Source organism: Silurus meridionalis, chromosome 15 (genome assembly GCF_014805685.1).
Source record: "Silurus meridionalis isolate SWU-2019-XX chromosome 15, ASM1480568v1, whole genome shotgun sequence".
In the NCBI taxonomy this organism is placed as follows: domain Eukaryota; kingdom Metazoa; phylum Chordata; class Actinopteri; order Siluriformes; family Siluridae; genus Silurus; species Silurus meridionalis.
In genome coordinates this window covers 2,156,831-2,171,515 of record NC_060898.1, presented here as the reverse complement: position 1 = coordinate 2,171,515, position 14,685 = coordinate 2,156,831, and the positions used below count along the sequence as shown (strand labels likewise).

The following is a 14,685-nucleotide window of genomic DNA, read 5'->3' as shown; positions in this document are numbered from 1 at the left end:
GCAGGATGTACTGTATGATCATGAAACAGAAAATGAGACTGTTAATATTTTAGTGTCATAAATTTAAAAATGAATGCTAGAAGTTATAAGATCTGTATATGTTCAAGAGGACACTGCCTATGAAGAATAAAAAGTCTCTTCTTTATTTAACTTGTAAATATTTCAATAACATTTTGATTTACATGTGCTGTGCAAATCTTTTATACAAGATCTGCAAAATATAACAGAGAATATTATTACAAATATCTTGTATTTCAGCTTTTTTTTTTTTGCTGATGTGCAACAACAACCAAATGCATTTATATTAATATCAAAAATAGTAATTAAACAGGTGACTTTGAAAATGTGCAAACAGCATTATTATATACAATAAAATGAAATAATAATAATAATAATAATAATAATAATAATAATAATAAATAATTAGTATGATCATCATAAATTATAATAATTATCTTTATTTGACATTTTATCAAGGTAATGTCATCTCCTTATTTACCAAAATAAATAAATAAATAATTTTACATTTAATCAAGGTAAATATAAATAAATAAAAAAGTAATACATCATATCTAACATGTACATTATCTACATCTTTAGAATTAAATGTGCATTATTATTATTATTAACATTACATTATATTATTATTTTTTACATTAAATCACTATGATGCTTCGTTTTTGCTTGTTTTTTTTTTTTATTTTTTTTAATGCAAATTCTCTAAAATAAATACTAAACGCGACCATAATTTGCCTGAGATTTACAGTCACATGGACGCCTACGAATCGCTCGTCGCGTGTTTTACGCAGAAATTGTGCGACGCCCTCAAAAGCACGTGTTCCAAACAATCCTTATTTACGTTCCCTTCATAGGTAGACTCCGAAGGGAGCAAAGCGTAGTCATTATCGTATAAAAACACAACTCGCTTGTACTCCCATGTGGGCCTGCTTCCCTGTACCTTTTTAAAGAATTGAGAAAATGTGCCGTGGTTTGTAGACCAAAACTGTTGGACGGCTGTTGGTTTTGTGCACTTAGTGCGTAGTGCTCTTAGATAGAAAACGGAGGCTATTTGGGATACGGTCAAAATGGTACAGGCCTCAGGGGATAGTGCGCATGCTCAGTGGAGGTGGAGGGGTCATGTGGTTGATTTGTAACCAATCAGGCGCGCCAGTCTTCTTATTTTATTTCGCGCGTTCCAGAGTGGCTCGTGCGCCCGGCCGAGAACATTTCACGAAAAAAAAAGGGGGGTGTTATAATACAAAAATAAATAAACAAAGGAAATAAAAGTAAAAGAATCAGAAACTTCGGGTTTGTTACGGTTGTTTAGGGTTTTCTTGTACGCGATATGGCTCATAAACAGATTTACTACTCCGATAAATACAACGACGACCTCTATGAGTACAGGTAACGTGAGAAATTGAGGTAACGGAAGTGGAAGAATCCGTGATTAGCATCGAAAACCCGTTATTAGTTGTGTGTTATCAGTCACAAGGGAAACCATTTTAGCATTAAATAAAATTTTTACTAAATAACTAAGCTGTTTTTTTTACTTAATTATTTATCAAACTTTTTCTCCACTCAGGCCGGGGGTAAGCTGATAATTTATTTCCCCGGAAGTGAGGAAAGAAATCCTGTCAGATTTAGGACTCAAGTGTTCTTCACTAAAACCAGTTTATTTCCTATAAAGTTTTATCAAGTAAATGTTTGTGGACAGTTTATACCCCTGAATTAATCAAAATGCTTGAAAGATTGACTTGCACAAATCTGAGTGATTTGACTAAAAATATCGTATCGCGGTACGATACAAAAGAAGTCGATACGTATCGGGATGTTACCGGTTTGGCAGGTAGTGTTTAAAGTTTGTGTTTTTCTATAGGTTGACTGTTTGATTGGTCAGATAAAGAGAGTGTTTGTTGTTTAAGCAAAGTATTCGAGAAGTTTGAAGATGGAGATGAGTCAAATAGGGCCAAATGTGAGAATTCTTTCCATGATTGAAGTCCAGAGTGAATATTTGGACTGACACTGAAATATTTAGGCCAAAAATAGCATTAAAAAGAGAACAAATGTTTTGAATCATGGCATTTGAATATATCTGCTCTAAAAGCTTTTTTGTTGTGTGTCTTTGTCAGGCATGTGGTTTTGCCCCGAGAGCTCGCCAAGCAAGTCCCCAAGTCCCACCTGATGTCTGAGGATGAATGGAGGAGGCTCGGCGTCCAGCAGTCTCTTGGATGGGTTCATTACATGATTCATGAACCCGGTCAGTATCACTGTTCACTTTTATCCAATCAAATCACTGTCTATACACTATATGCCCAAAAGTATTAAGACATCTGATGTTTCCATCATATGTGGTTCTTCGCCAAACTGTTCCCCAAAGTTCCCCAAAAGCATGACAATGCCCCTGTGCACAAAGCCAGCTCCGTGAAGATCTCCTCCTTTAGAGCTCTGACCCTATTAAATGTAATGAATGTGGAAAACAGGGGAAAAATAGGAACTAAATGTGGAATGAGATGTGCAACAAGAAGCACAATGGTCTAATCTTATGGTTAGGTGTCCACATACTTTTGTCCATATAGTGTATTTTGTACTTGATGAGAAATCTACACCCCCCCTTCCTGTACTTCCAGAACCCCACATCCTGTTGTTTAGAAGGCCTCTTCCAAAGCAGCAATGACCCCGAGAGTTTCTCTGGAGCCTTCCTGCGGATTATTCTGGTATTCAGTGAATACTCGCCACCTTTCAGATTACGACCTCCTGTGCAGTAAGCTGGATTTTTCTCAGCATCTACGCTCAGTCAGTGAAATATGACATTGCAACATGAAATGGGGTTTAAAAATGATTCTGCCTAAAAAAACGATTAAAAGTTTTCCCTGGTGCGGCTTTAACATCCGTATCGTGGACGTCGCAGTTTTGTGGTGGATAATTTTTCTTTCTTCCATTTTTTTTTTTTTTTTTTCTTTTTACTTAATGGCTTGTATTTCTAACAGAGTTGTCTGAAATGCACAGTCACCAGGTTGGGAATAATACTGTAAGGAAGGCAATCACTGAAAGTCTTTTCATCACTGATTTGACTTGTGATGGTGAAGATGTTGATTTGATTACGAAGCACTGTAACACGGAGAGCCTGGATGTTTAGGATAAAAACCACAATTATTTTTTTTTGATGAATATTATTTCTGGGGAAAATATTAGGTCCCACATAAATGCTGTAAGGCTGTAGGGATTAAACCGTAAAGACTGAGGCTCACGTACATAAAAAAACAAAAAGGTTTGAACAAGGTTTCGCTGTCCACGTGCCTTTTCTTGTGCAAAATGTTGACTTTCAGAAATGGAAAATTACCACGTTTTATGTCTGATCAAGTGAAAAATGACCATTGTAAAGCCAGCATGTCTTGTACAATCTAATAAACATAAAGATTTTTCATATTGAATGTATTACGTTGGAAAACATTTCTTGTGGTTAAGTGTTATTCCGTGTCACAACAGAAGATGGCGCTGTTGTGACATATTTACAGTGCTGTGTCTGGGTTATGGGTGGAGGTCCCTGTTACAGCCTGACTTCAAACGAATAATTGTTTTATTTATTTATTTTTAAACCAGCTTCAATTTAGAATTATCAACAAGGTCTTGGAAAAAATCCAGTTCATATTTTTTTCTGATCTGTTGAATCCTCCTGGTTTTGCTGAGCCTTTGGTGTCGACTGGAGCTTCAGATTTCTTTTCTTGGCAGAAAAATGTCAAACTCTGCTGTCTTCTTTCTGTTGTATATCATCCACTTTGAAGTTTATGCATATCGAGATGGTGTTCTGGTTATCTGAGAAAGCAAAAGCATTTCAGATCTTTCCTCAAGAACATGTTTTCATAAGCAGAATTCTTGGTGGTGTTTGTTTTTTTTGTACCAGTCTGGGTACTTTTAAAGCTTTTTGTGTGTGAAATTCCCAGGAGATCAACAGTTCATAGACTTTTGAAGGCCATGAGTGGTATCTCAAATTCCCCCCCCAAAAAACTTGGAAAAAACAGAATTAACAACTTTCCCTGCAGATCCAGAGTTCCCAGAAATACCTAAAATCCCTACAAATTTAATTTGTCACAAGAACCCAGAATTCCCAAATATCTTTGGAAGTATGGGGCATTTTTGTGTTGGTATCTTCTGTTCAAGTCATTTGTGGTATTATACTGTGTGTGTTTGTGTGTGTGTGTGTGTTTGGATGAAAGGTAAATAATTAAACCCATTCAGTATAATATGTAAATTGGGTTTTGTTGCAAAGTAGCAAAATGTTAAAAGCCAACAGTGTAATTTGTACCATCTGTGTAGACTGGGTTTGGGGTGTGTGTGTGTGTGTGGGGTTAGAATACGCAAAGTCAGCTTTATTTAAAAAAGATGTAATAGAAAATGCCAAATCTGATTTGGACAAACATAAAACACACTGATTTGGGAAAAAAAAAATACAGATAAAATGAACCTTTTTTAATGTCCAGTTTATTAAAAAGACGATCATAACACACATTTCTGTATGAACCCCTCTCACATATGCAGTTTTAAAGCCTGAGCTTTATCAATCCTAGATTAACTTATTGTCCTTAACATTTTTATTCCTATTATTCTATTAGTGGAAAAGAAAGTAAGGCTTTTAAATTGTCACCTGTACATTACAGCATATTGAAACTTTTTCTTCACATATCTAAGCTTGTTAGAAGTCTGGGGTCAGAAATAATGCAGTGCAGTCCAAGTTTGTTATAGTGCCCAATAGGGGCAGGTTGGCAGTTTTGGGGCTTGGACCACAGACCTTTCAAACAGTAACCCAGAGACTCAACGATCGAGCTACCACTTTGTCTTAAAAAAAAAAAAGCTTTAAACACACCTTTTAATCCTGACTGCAGTGTAGGGGCAGAGAGGTGTCTACTTTCATAGGCTTATATGGAGGATTTTGAGTGTATATTAAAGACTTTAAATTGATAAGATGATTAGTACCAAAAAAAAAAAAAAAAAAAAAGATTAAAGCAGGATTGTTCTAAATGTATAATTTTGCAATAGTGCAAAAAAAGCAAAAAAAAAAAAAAATGGAGAAAAGTGTAAATTCCTGAATCATTCCACATCTAGTCCTCATTTGCTCCACTCTTCTGGGAAGATGTTCCACTAGTGTATGCGTTTGAAGGGGTTTATAGCTCTAAAGCAGGCTCCTTAAGCTTTTCTACTTAATCCCCTGAAAAGCATATCATCATGGAGCTGACTGTGCACTTTCCCTTGCAGACAGCAGGGGGCTCTAAAAACATCATATTGCTCCTTTAACCAAACCTTAAAGAAATTAAGAAAAATATTAAATAAATATTAAACATCACTGTAACTCTCAATCCTTAAAAAAATGGATAACACACACATTCTCTCAGATGCCCTTGTGCTCTACTTGCACACAAATGAGTATAAGGCAGCGTTTCGACCCAATCTGATCTCTGCATCGTGGTTTAAAACCATGAGATTTTCCTCTGTCATTTCAAATGTCTGGTTTTCTGGAAACATCACATTCCCAAAATGCAGACTGGAGACTCTTTTTCTTTTTAATCCTCCCTGGGCACGTTCTCCAGCGAGAGAAAGAAAAAAAAGAGTAAGAGAGAGAGAAAGAGGAGATGTGCTGGATGTGTCCTGGCTGAGTGGAGATCACATACTCAGACTCAAGACCACATGGAAACTCATCCGGAGATAACGCAGCTCCATCAGAGTACACCCTGTCCATCGCAGCTTTCCTGTTCAGGACACACACACACATTGTGATTTTTTTCAGGATCTTCTATTATTCCACTTTTCCCCCTGTCCTCTCCCTTTTAGAAAGAACTAAGAAAGTCCTTTCCATCTGTTTATCCCACAACGACTGTTACAGTTAGACATTACCGCCTGCTTGACACGAGCTCTGCTGATGAATTATTTACTGTGTTACACTCTGCTGACAGCCGGTTAGGATAGCATGCGAACCCTAAAGCCACTGCTGACTTTTCTTCCCTTTTTTCCTGATGATGTAAACAGAAAGATCACACCACCACAACCACAGGGACTCATGACACACACGCAGGAAAGCAGTGCACGTAGCACGAGGAGGACATTACAATGGTTAGGATGAACAGATTGCACATTCCTTACTGCAGTTGGTTACAATCAGTGAGCATTGTATTAAAAGAAACAGCTACTAAATACATACAGCCGTTAGATTTTTATACAAATATCATATGTCTGGGTTAAAAAGTCCAGTCCAGCCAGTCAGGAGTTTTATCTGGAGGTGCTGGAGCTGTGTGCACACACCTACCCAAATTTTCTTCCAGTTCTCAAACTGCTGCTCGTGCTCTGCGAGGGCGGATCTCCACTGGTTCAGCTCTTCAGACACGCCGGTCGCTTCATCTGAAGAAAGTAACAGCATAGGTTCACAAAAGGTCTGGGGGAAAACATTAACGCTGTTGTGCCTTTCATACCTGAAAAGACCCAAAATACATTTTATTTCTGCCAAAATCATGTTAAAATGTCAAAGTGGTTGCAGGTTACACAGAGGTTCTGCAGGACCAGGTTGATAGAGGAACAAAGAGAGGAACCTAGGAGCTCAGAGATCTTGTTCAGTTTGACAGAATACAGTATCGGACATTTATCTTCAGATCATCTTTTTGCTCATTTATTTATCAATACTGTATATAATAATAAATATAACGTTAAGTATAATAGAGAATATAATACCAAGTATGATAAAGTATAAATGTGTAAACTATTTTTGTATTAAGTATAATAGAATTTCAACAAGTATTAAATAATAGAAAAGAAAATTATTAGTCATATGTTGTAATTTGTATTTGTGTGTGTGTGTGTGTGTGTGTGTGTGTGTGTGTGTGTGTGTGTGTGTATATATATATATATATATATATATATATATATATAAAATGAGTAATATCGAATCTGATATTAAAGCTATAATATTAAAACAATGAGTCTATATGAGTCTGATAGACTGTATAATAGAGTATTAAAGTCTAATAAAGAGTAAAATAAGAGTATTGTAATGAGTATTATACTCCATCAAACTAATAAAGTATATAAATGAGTAACAGTGTTATGAAGTATTCTACAAGTCAGATAGTATTTTAATAAGTATTGTAATAGTCTAATAATAATACAATAAAGCATTGTAATGAGTATTAGTTTTGGTACGATGTATAAAAATAAAGGCAACAAGAGCAAGTCTGATATAAAATATAATTTACAGTATAATGTGAGTTACTATATTATAGTAATATATAGTATTATTATCAATATTGAGGCTATAAAATATTATAAGAATGAGTGTATGGGTCTTTATAGCATATAATGGAGTATATTTTCCCCCAAATATCTGTTTGCTTTTATTTGCTGATGGTTAAAACCTCTCCTCCATTAGGACCCATTACCTCTGCTGCTGAGTCGCAGATCGATTTTAGACGTGTCATTTCCCACGTGGGACATGGCGCTGCATTGGTATTGGGCGTCTTTAATCAGAGGCTCCTCCCTCACCCAGCTGCTCACCAACACAGCATCAGCACCGAGGGCATGCCTGAACTCTGTGATGGGCGTCTCCAGTCTCCGCCCGTTCGAGCGCCATTCAAAGCTAACGTCAGGGGGACCTGAGGAAAAAAAAAACAGCACTAACGTGCTAACAAAATCACACACAGCAAGCTTTCAGATTGAGCCATGCACCGAGGGAAGTGAGGAACCAATCAAGTCAAAGCACACAAGCGTAAATTAGTGAACTGTAGGTATAGAATCAGAAGTCTGGACATGCCCACAAAATTAATTACAGCTGCTGTTATGACTGGACTAGGCTTAGTTACAGTGCAAAAGTTTGCATCCATGCCTTGGTTTCTTGATTCTGATTGGTCAGAAAGTATAAATGAATATTCTATGACAAAGTTGACAAAGTCACAGGATTATATTATCAATAACCTCTTCAAATACATAAGCATTTCAATGATCCTATTATGCATTCTTAAAAAAAAAAAAAAATCATTAATGATTATTTCTAAGACATTTAAGATTTTACAATTTAATTCGATTTGTATGCACAGTTTAATAATTGTAATCCTATATGGAAGAAATCTCTGGTGTCAGCACTTTGTTACAGTTACATATGTTTTGCTATTTGTCGTTATTTGGTAACTTTCAAAAGAGAAAGAAAAGACAGGCTGTTGAGGGAAAGACTGTTTATAGCTGCTATAATGTAAATAAAAAAGTATAACCATCAGATCCGGCAGCCTTCAAACAACATGTCATTCAGCTCATTGCAAAGTTCAGTTCTCAGAGTTTGCAGGTTGTTCTTGGTTTTGTTTCCTGATTTGTGGTTGATCTTGTTATCGTTTCGACCAGTTTCTGTTGATTGATGATCCGTGACTGTTTGCGGTGTTTGAGTGCGATTTTCTGTCTGTTTATTTAATAAACATGCTCTTAATCTGCATTTGTATCATCCTCATTACGTGGCACAGATGAAATTAAATCAGTGTAATAGTTCAGCAGACATCTTGGCTGTTTTCAAAAGCTCACACCCACAATGAAAACAGTGTAATCAGCAGAAATACGGGTGTTGAATTTTCTGCTTCAGATCTCCATAAATACTCTGATAGAAGTGAAGAATGCAAACAGGACCTTCAACATTGAAGCACATTTATTACGGTGGCTAAAATGTAAAGAGGAATTATGTACAGCCAGAGTATACACATATGTACTTATATTTACACTGTACATGTAAAATATATGGGAGAAATTACAATAACAGGTCAAATATACACTGGGTTTAAAGTTCAGTCAGATTTTTGATGTGTTTTTTTTTACAGAAAGGCGAGTCTAACAGCAAACTCAGTCCAACATCAGAGATTTTCCAAGTGTGACAAGAAAAAGTCACCACTGCAAAACCGATTGTTCTTTAGAAACTGTCCAGGAAGAAATAAAATAAATCTGTCGATGTGCAAAATGTTCCAGAGGCAAACCGACGCGTCGATACGTTCGGAACCGTGCCAGTGACCGTAACTGAAGGCAGTGAAGGAAGGAAGTAGTGTTTGGCAACATGCATCGCTCAGCTCCACATGCATCTGCATCATGATACTACGCAAACGCTTCCTCGTCTTCGTAACGTTCAACGGAGCCTTCTGATTTAATCGGAAGACCTCGAAACAGCTGTGACGAGACGATGAACGAAACGAAAAAAATACCCATGGGGAAAAAAAGGAAGCAGTTTTGTGGAGTATCGCGAACAGGCGATGGGGGGGTAGGAAGAGAGAAGGGAGACAGTAAGAAAGGGATGAAAAGAAGTGGAAGAGTAAGAAAGAGATTGAGTATGAATAGAGAAAGCTAATAGAGGACAGAAGAAATAGAGGACAGGAAAAAAGACAGAGGTCAAATATAGAGAGACATGAGAAAGAGGAAAGTGAATATAGATAAAGAAATAGAAAGTAAAAACACCACAACAGCAAGCATGAGAGATGGTGAGCAGGCCAGGCAGGCTTCAGAGGTCAGAGGAACCACTCACCCACAGCCAGGCAGAAGAGGAAGAAGGCCTGGTGGGAATGAACACCCCAGGACTGCTCGCTCAGGAGCGGGGGGAGCAGACGAGCACCTCCACCCTCCAAACCTCTCCATACTGAGGAAGAGGAGGAGGACGAAGATGAGCAAGCTGTGCAGGGAAAGAGGGAGGAATGGACAGAAGAAGAGAGACAGAGGGACCCAGTAAGAAATTCTGAAAACTCTCGCACACAAAGAGGTGAGCCGAAAACTAATTGAGGTGGTTAGTAAAAAGAAATTTTTTTTTTTTTTATAGCTAACTGAGATCCTTCAATATTCTAAAACTCAAAAAAGAACCCTTAGCCCCAGTCCTGAAAAAACTCCACGTCAGTCACAGTTGTCGTGTTCCTGCTCGATGGCCAGTGTTCTCCAGGACCGTGGTTGTTAGAGAACATGTGAGTGAGTGAGAAAACCACAGGGGAACGAGAACCGATCCTGGAACCGCAACTATACAAAACCAAACGCACAGATTATAAGCTTATTTTTTTTGCTTCTCAGTGGAAAAAAAAAATACTGTTGCATCATCTCCAGTCTTCTATGAAACTCAACATTTCCATATCCATGAGGAACGATTTTCCTCACGATGTCCATGTCAGCTCATCCAAACTTCCATACATCCAGCTTACTTCTTTCTTTAGGGCGCTGGCTCCTTCTTTATTGTGCTTATGAGGCACAGATTTGGCAAAATATGTTCAACGTCCCTGAGAGTAATACGCAACAACGTGACACAAAGCAACAGATTGTATGAAAGAAAAAAGGGGGAGGGGGGAAAAAAGAAAAAAAAAAATCTTTCCCAACTCACCAAAAAAAAAAAAAAAAAAAATTCTCCAATTTGGAAAACACAGTTAACTTACCAATTTGGTAAATCACATTTCCAATTTGGAAATTTGGGGTGGAAAAAAATTTAAATAATCACTGCTGTCAAAAATCTGATCAGAAAATTCACAAAAAAAAAAAAAAAAATCAGCTTTTGATGTTTCGGATTAAACCTAGCCATACAAAAAAAAATCGAAAAGGGTAACATTTTGTTACGATGCATCAGCATCTGCAAACTCGATCGGTTGCGATTCACAGGTTATGTCAAAAGGTCCTTGTTTTGATGTGCCATCGCCGTCCTCTCCACGGCTGTTTGAAGGGATTTTGCCGTTTACGCGCTCCGGTTCCATTTCGTATCCTGTATCTCGCAGGGCTCCGTTTTGATGCGGCGGTGCGTTCAGGTTTTGTTTTTCAGGCAATGCTTCCATCAGTCCCGATTCGCAGGACGAGTAATCGCCCTGCTGAGGCTTCTTCTTCGTGCCGAGCACGGCGGCACGGAGCCTCAGACACGGACCTGGGAGGTACTGCATGTAGCAATTATACGCCAGGCCGCAGAGGAATAGCAGGAAAAAGAGCAGGAAGAGGAAGAGCAGCGCTTTGCTGTTGTCGTACTGCAGGTACTTTGCGTGAGGATCTATGATCTCGGGTCCTTGGTCCGTGAATCGCTACTTTGAGGAGGGACGTAATGTTTGGGTTCTGATTTTGCGGCGTAGACGTTAGCCGTGGTAGAGGGGCGGGTTAGTGGGGGCTGAGGCACGCTGGACATGGTAGATGGCGTTAGTGGTGGTCCTGCTGTGTTACTGTTGCCGTCATTACCTCGCCTTGACGTGGTGGAGCTGAGGTTCGTGGTGCCTGATGTGGATGCATCAGGATCGGGGACGTCGACGGTCTCGACCGAGGAGTCGGACGAGATTTCGGGAGGCTCCATTCGGAGATTGTAGGATTGTAGCATTCGCGTGAAGTTCTTTCCGGCAGCTTGTTCGACGGTCCAGCACTCGTAGTGACCCTGCCTCTGTGCTGTCACGCTGTAGATAAGCAGCGTGGAGTCGGCCATCAGGAGGGAGTGAACAGACTCAGTCAGGAAGCTGCCGTTGACCTTCCAAAATACCTGAGCCAGGTTTGAGCGCACGCTACAAGGCAGCTCCGCCGAACTGCCCGGCTTTACCACCATCTGCTGGGGCTTCTCCATCGAGCGTGGCCTCGCTGTGGGAGAGAGAAGAGATGGGAGACAGGATTAGAGAGGATGCAGACACACCGCATTAGGATCGACTCAAACCATCAACACAAAAGATAAAGCCATAATAGTTTGTACGTAAATGTAACACAAACCTACATTCTTCATGAATTTGTTGTATAATTTAGTTACTACACTGGTATGCCTTGTTAAAAAGTAACTAATAGACTAACGAGGTCAAGGTCAAGTGCATGCGTGTGAATGCGAACCGATTGTGAATTGGGAGTGCGCACTAGTCAAATATATATATGGGTCACATGCAAAAATGTGATCATAATCTGCACAAGATCTTATCCTAATCACACACTGCACGTAACCATTCAGCAGCGTGTCATATTGTGTACGATCTCTCAGCCTTTTCTCATTAAATAAGATTTACAACACAGAAAATAAAGATACAGGAACTAGTTTGAATTGTGTCATTATATTATATACTTTTATTTTTCTCGTGAAAAACTGGCAGACACACTCAGTTCTGCTTTATTTATCTGGTTAAACAGGCACAGAAGGTATCCAAGTTATCTAGGTTATTTATATTATCTACAGCGCTTACCTAATGGACATTCCTCTGCATCTCCTCTCAGGTTCTGAATGAACTTCCTTTAGATTATGAAAGAGAAAGAAGGACAGTCAGGAAAATAGGCTGCAGAACATTTTAAACCATGTTATTATATAAAATGTTAATCAAAAAACGATGCGCTAAAGAAGCATTTTTTTAATAATCGATCAGTGTCTGAACATTAGAGGTCCCAATATGTGCAAACCCCCCCAGAGATATCCTGATAGCTCCATAAACATTATAACCTATATGAGCATCAATATTCAGTGGCTTTTAAAAACACCATCAGCCCCTGAGCACTTTCAGAGAAAAGTGTTCAAATTAATTGGGTATTTTAGTAGACTTTGGAGTTCTATTGTTGTGATTTCCTAATAAGGAGTGACAATAAATCTTTGGTCAAACACTTACATATTTATCCTCACTTTTTGCACTTATGGTAGGACAATAATAAAGTTCTACCCAACCACCTATGTATCTACTACCATCTATTTTCAGGCAGCATGTCTCCAATATAAACAATGTTCATTTAGGTTCATGTAACATGGCCTGATTATGACGTCATGCTCAGGTGAGTAACTAACCGGTATGGTCCGTTATCCTGCTTCTGGAAAATGTTGATACAAGAAGCAGTGTGTGTTCCCCAGGCACAATACGGGTCGCGGGCAAGAATGCAGTCTATGCAGGTCACGTATTTGTCACAGAATGCGGTGGGAGCCTGGACTACTCCTGAGTCTGAACCTGCGTACAGGAAACTACCCTGTAGGGAACAAAGTATTGAGTTAGTTTGTGTAATTTCGGACAAGAAAGGCATTTTGTCTGGAAAAAGAAAAAAAAGAATAGTTGTTTTCTGTTTGTTCTTGGTGTCCACAGCTGGAAAATTTCCTTTTCCTGAACAGCTGAGAAGACATGTAACGCTTTCTTTTTCAGGAATGTAGACACCCTAGTGATGCTCAAAATTCTTTTTTACAAATAAATCCTCCCACAGCATGAACACCACCACACTCTCGGGACATGGACAGGTAATTTCTCCAAACATTCAGCTGAAATACTTTATGCCTCCTGTAAAATTCGCCAAAGATGTTCTTCACTGGTTGGAGATTAGGAGGTGTGCTGAAAGGCAGGCCATTCCATGTTAGATCTCACTCCAGATGATCGTTTGCTCGCTAAATAACGCTTACAGAGCTTAGACATATGCTTCGGTTACTCGGTTGCAATGAGCTGCAGTCCAGACGGAATTGCATTGTGTATGCTGAAAAACAGAATGGTAGCCATGATGGTCCAGATTTCCTTTCACCTGGAATAAGTCTCCAACCTTCACTGCTCCAGTCTGCTATCATCATCTCTTCTGTTCTCTGACTCACAAACATGCATGAGTCTTAAAACAATAAAAAAATAGGTGTTTTCAAACCTTCAACAGGCTCTGTATATATATCTGACTACAGATCCTTCCCAAAATGCTACTGTAACCAATCACCTAATTTGAAACAAAAAAACAACAACAAACAGCTCACTTTCAGGAAGCATTTACGTTTGTGCCAATCTCTGCGAATACCTCTTTTGAAGCGAGCTGCAGTGTTTTGATTGGCTGTTGGTTTTTCAGCAGCTGGATCTCCTCGATTATGTGCGAGCCTCCTTCATACACCACAGATTTGTGCAGAAACCCTTTATCTGATAAAACATCATAAATGACAAAAACAAGAATGTTAATAATTATTTTCCATAACAGATATGCAACAGAGGTTCTTAAAAAAAAATTAAATAAAAAAAAACACCTTTAGAACATCCTCAGAATCTTCCAGAACTTATACAGAGTTTCCACATGCTTACCAGTGGTGGTGAAGAGGACATCGTAGACTTTGTTGTCCAGGGCGGTGACTCTTTCGACGACAATCTGGGTGTAGTTAACGGCCTTGGCGGTAAGACGTGGCCCATGGCCGATGGGCAGCACGGGGTCGGCCATTAGCGGGTGGTCCTTTACGAACTGCAGCGTTTTATCGGGGAGAAGCAGGGAGCTGGTGATGTTCTGCATGCGGTTCTGGTTGTTAATGCACTGTAGTAACATGATGAGGAGAACATGAGTAGTCAGAAAAGAGAAAGATCATTCAGTCACTTCTAAGAGAAAAATGTGATCTTGAAATCAACTGGAGCAAATTTCTCAGAGCTAATGCGAAGAAGTTGATTAATGCCGATTACTTTATATTCACAACCACATCTGTGAAACGGTTATCAGTTACATTATAACAGCTATAAACATTTGTCCGCTTGCACTGGATTTTATTAAACATGCTCTAGTTATTTTCAATAGAAATACACACCGCTCCGGGTCTGGGAAAGGGTGCGATGCCGTTGTATGGTACCCACTTAGTGTGGGATTGCTCCACTGTGGCCTTCTGCATGTACTTCCCTTTAGAAAACACCTCGTCCACTGAGGTCATGTTGTATGCACACACAGCGGAGAGGCCCATGTTCCCCCTGAGAGAGAGAGAGAGAGAGAGAGAGAGAAGAAATCAAGTTTTAG

General features: G+C 39.0%; 2 protein-coding genes across 11 annotated transcripts in view; one reads left to right on the top strand and one right to left on the bottom strand.

Annotated features, from left to right (window-relative positions):
• The first annotated feature begins 1,181 nt into the window (after nucleotides 1-1,181).
• zgc:86839 (Cyclin-dependent kinases regulatory subunit 2-like) lies at nucleotides 1,182-3,435 on the top strand. Its single transcript, XM_046867439.1, has 3 exons — nucleotides 1,182-1,404; nucleotides 2,130-2,257; nucleotides 2,628-3,435. Exons 1-3 carry the CDS (start codon nucleotides 1,346-1,348, stop codon nucleotides 2,672-2,674), a joined length of 234 nt encoding a protein of 77 aa, XP_046723395.1. The 5' UTR covers nucleotides 1,182-1,345; the 3' UTR covers nucleotides 2,675-3,435.
• sema4d (sema domain, immunoglobulin domain (Ig), transmembrane domain (TM) and short cytoplasmic domain, (semaphorin) 4D) overlaps nucleotides 2,939-14,685 on the bottom strand; it is a 52,181-nt gene continuing 40,434 nt past the window's right edge. For 8 of the 10 annotated variants that reach the window (XM_046867435.1, XM_046867436.1, XM_046867434.1 and 5 more), the window contains 9 exons: nucleotides 14,483-14,639; nucleotides 13,995-14,217; nucleotides 13,720-13,835; nucleotides 12,749-12,924; nucleotides 12,162-12,208; nucleotides 11,191-11,577; nucleotides 9,527-9,670; nucleotides 7,419-7,631; nucleotides 5,766-6,387 (listed from right to left, as the gene is read on the bottom strand). In XM_046867435.1, the coding sequence (XP_046723391.1) occupies nucleotides 6,215-6,387; nucleotides 7,419-7,631; nucleotides 9,527-9,670; nucleotides 11,191-11,577; nucleotides 12,162-12,208; nucleotides 12,749-12,924; nucleotides 13,720-13,835; nucleotides 13,995-14,217; nucleotides 14,483-14,639 (1,636 nt within the window). In that variant the 3' untranslated portion in view covers nucleotides 5,766-6,214. Of the gene's footprint in view, nucleotides 5,742-5,765; nucleotides 6,388-7,418; nucleotides 7,632-9,526; nucleotides 9,671-11,190; nucleotides 11,578-12,161; nucleotides 12,209-12,748; nucleotides 12,925-13,719; nucleotides 13,836-13,994; nucleotides 14,218-14,482; nucleotides 14,640-14,685 lie in introns of those variants that run through there. The other 2 variants (XM_046867430.1, XM_046867431.1) reach the window with 2 other exon arrangements.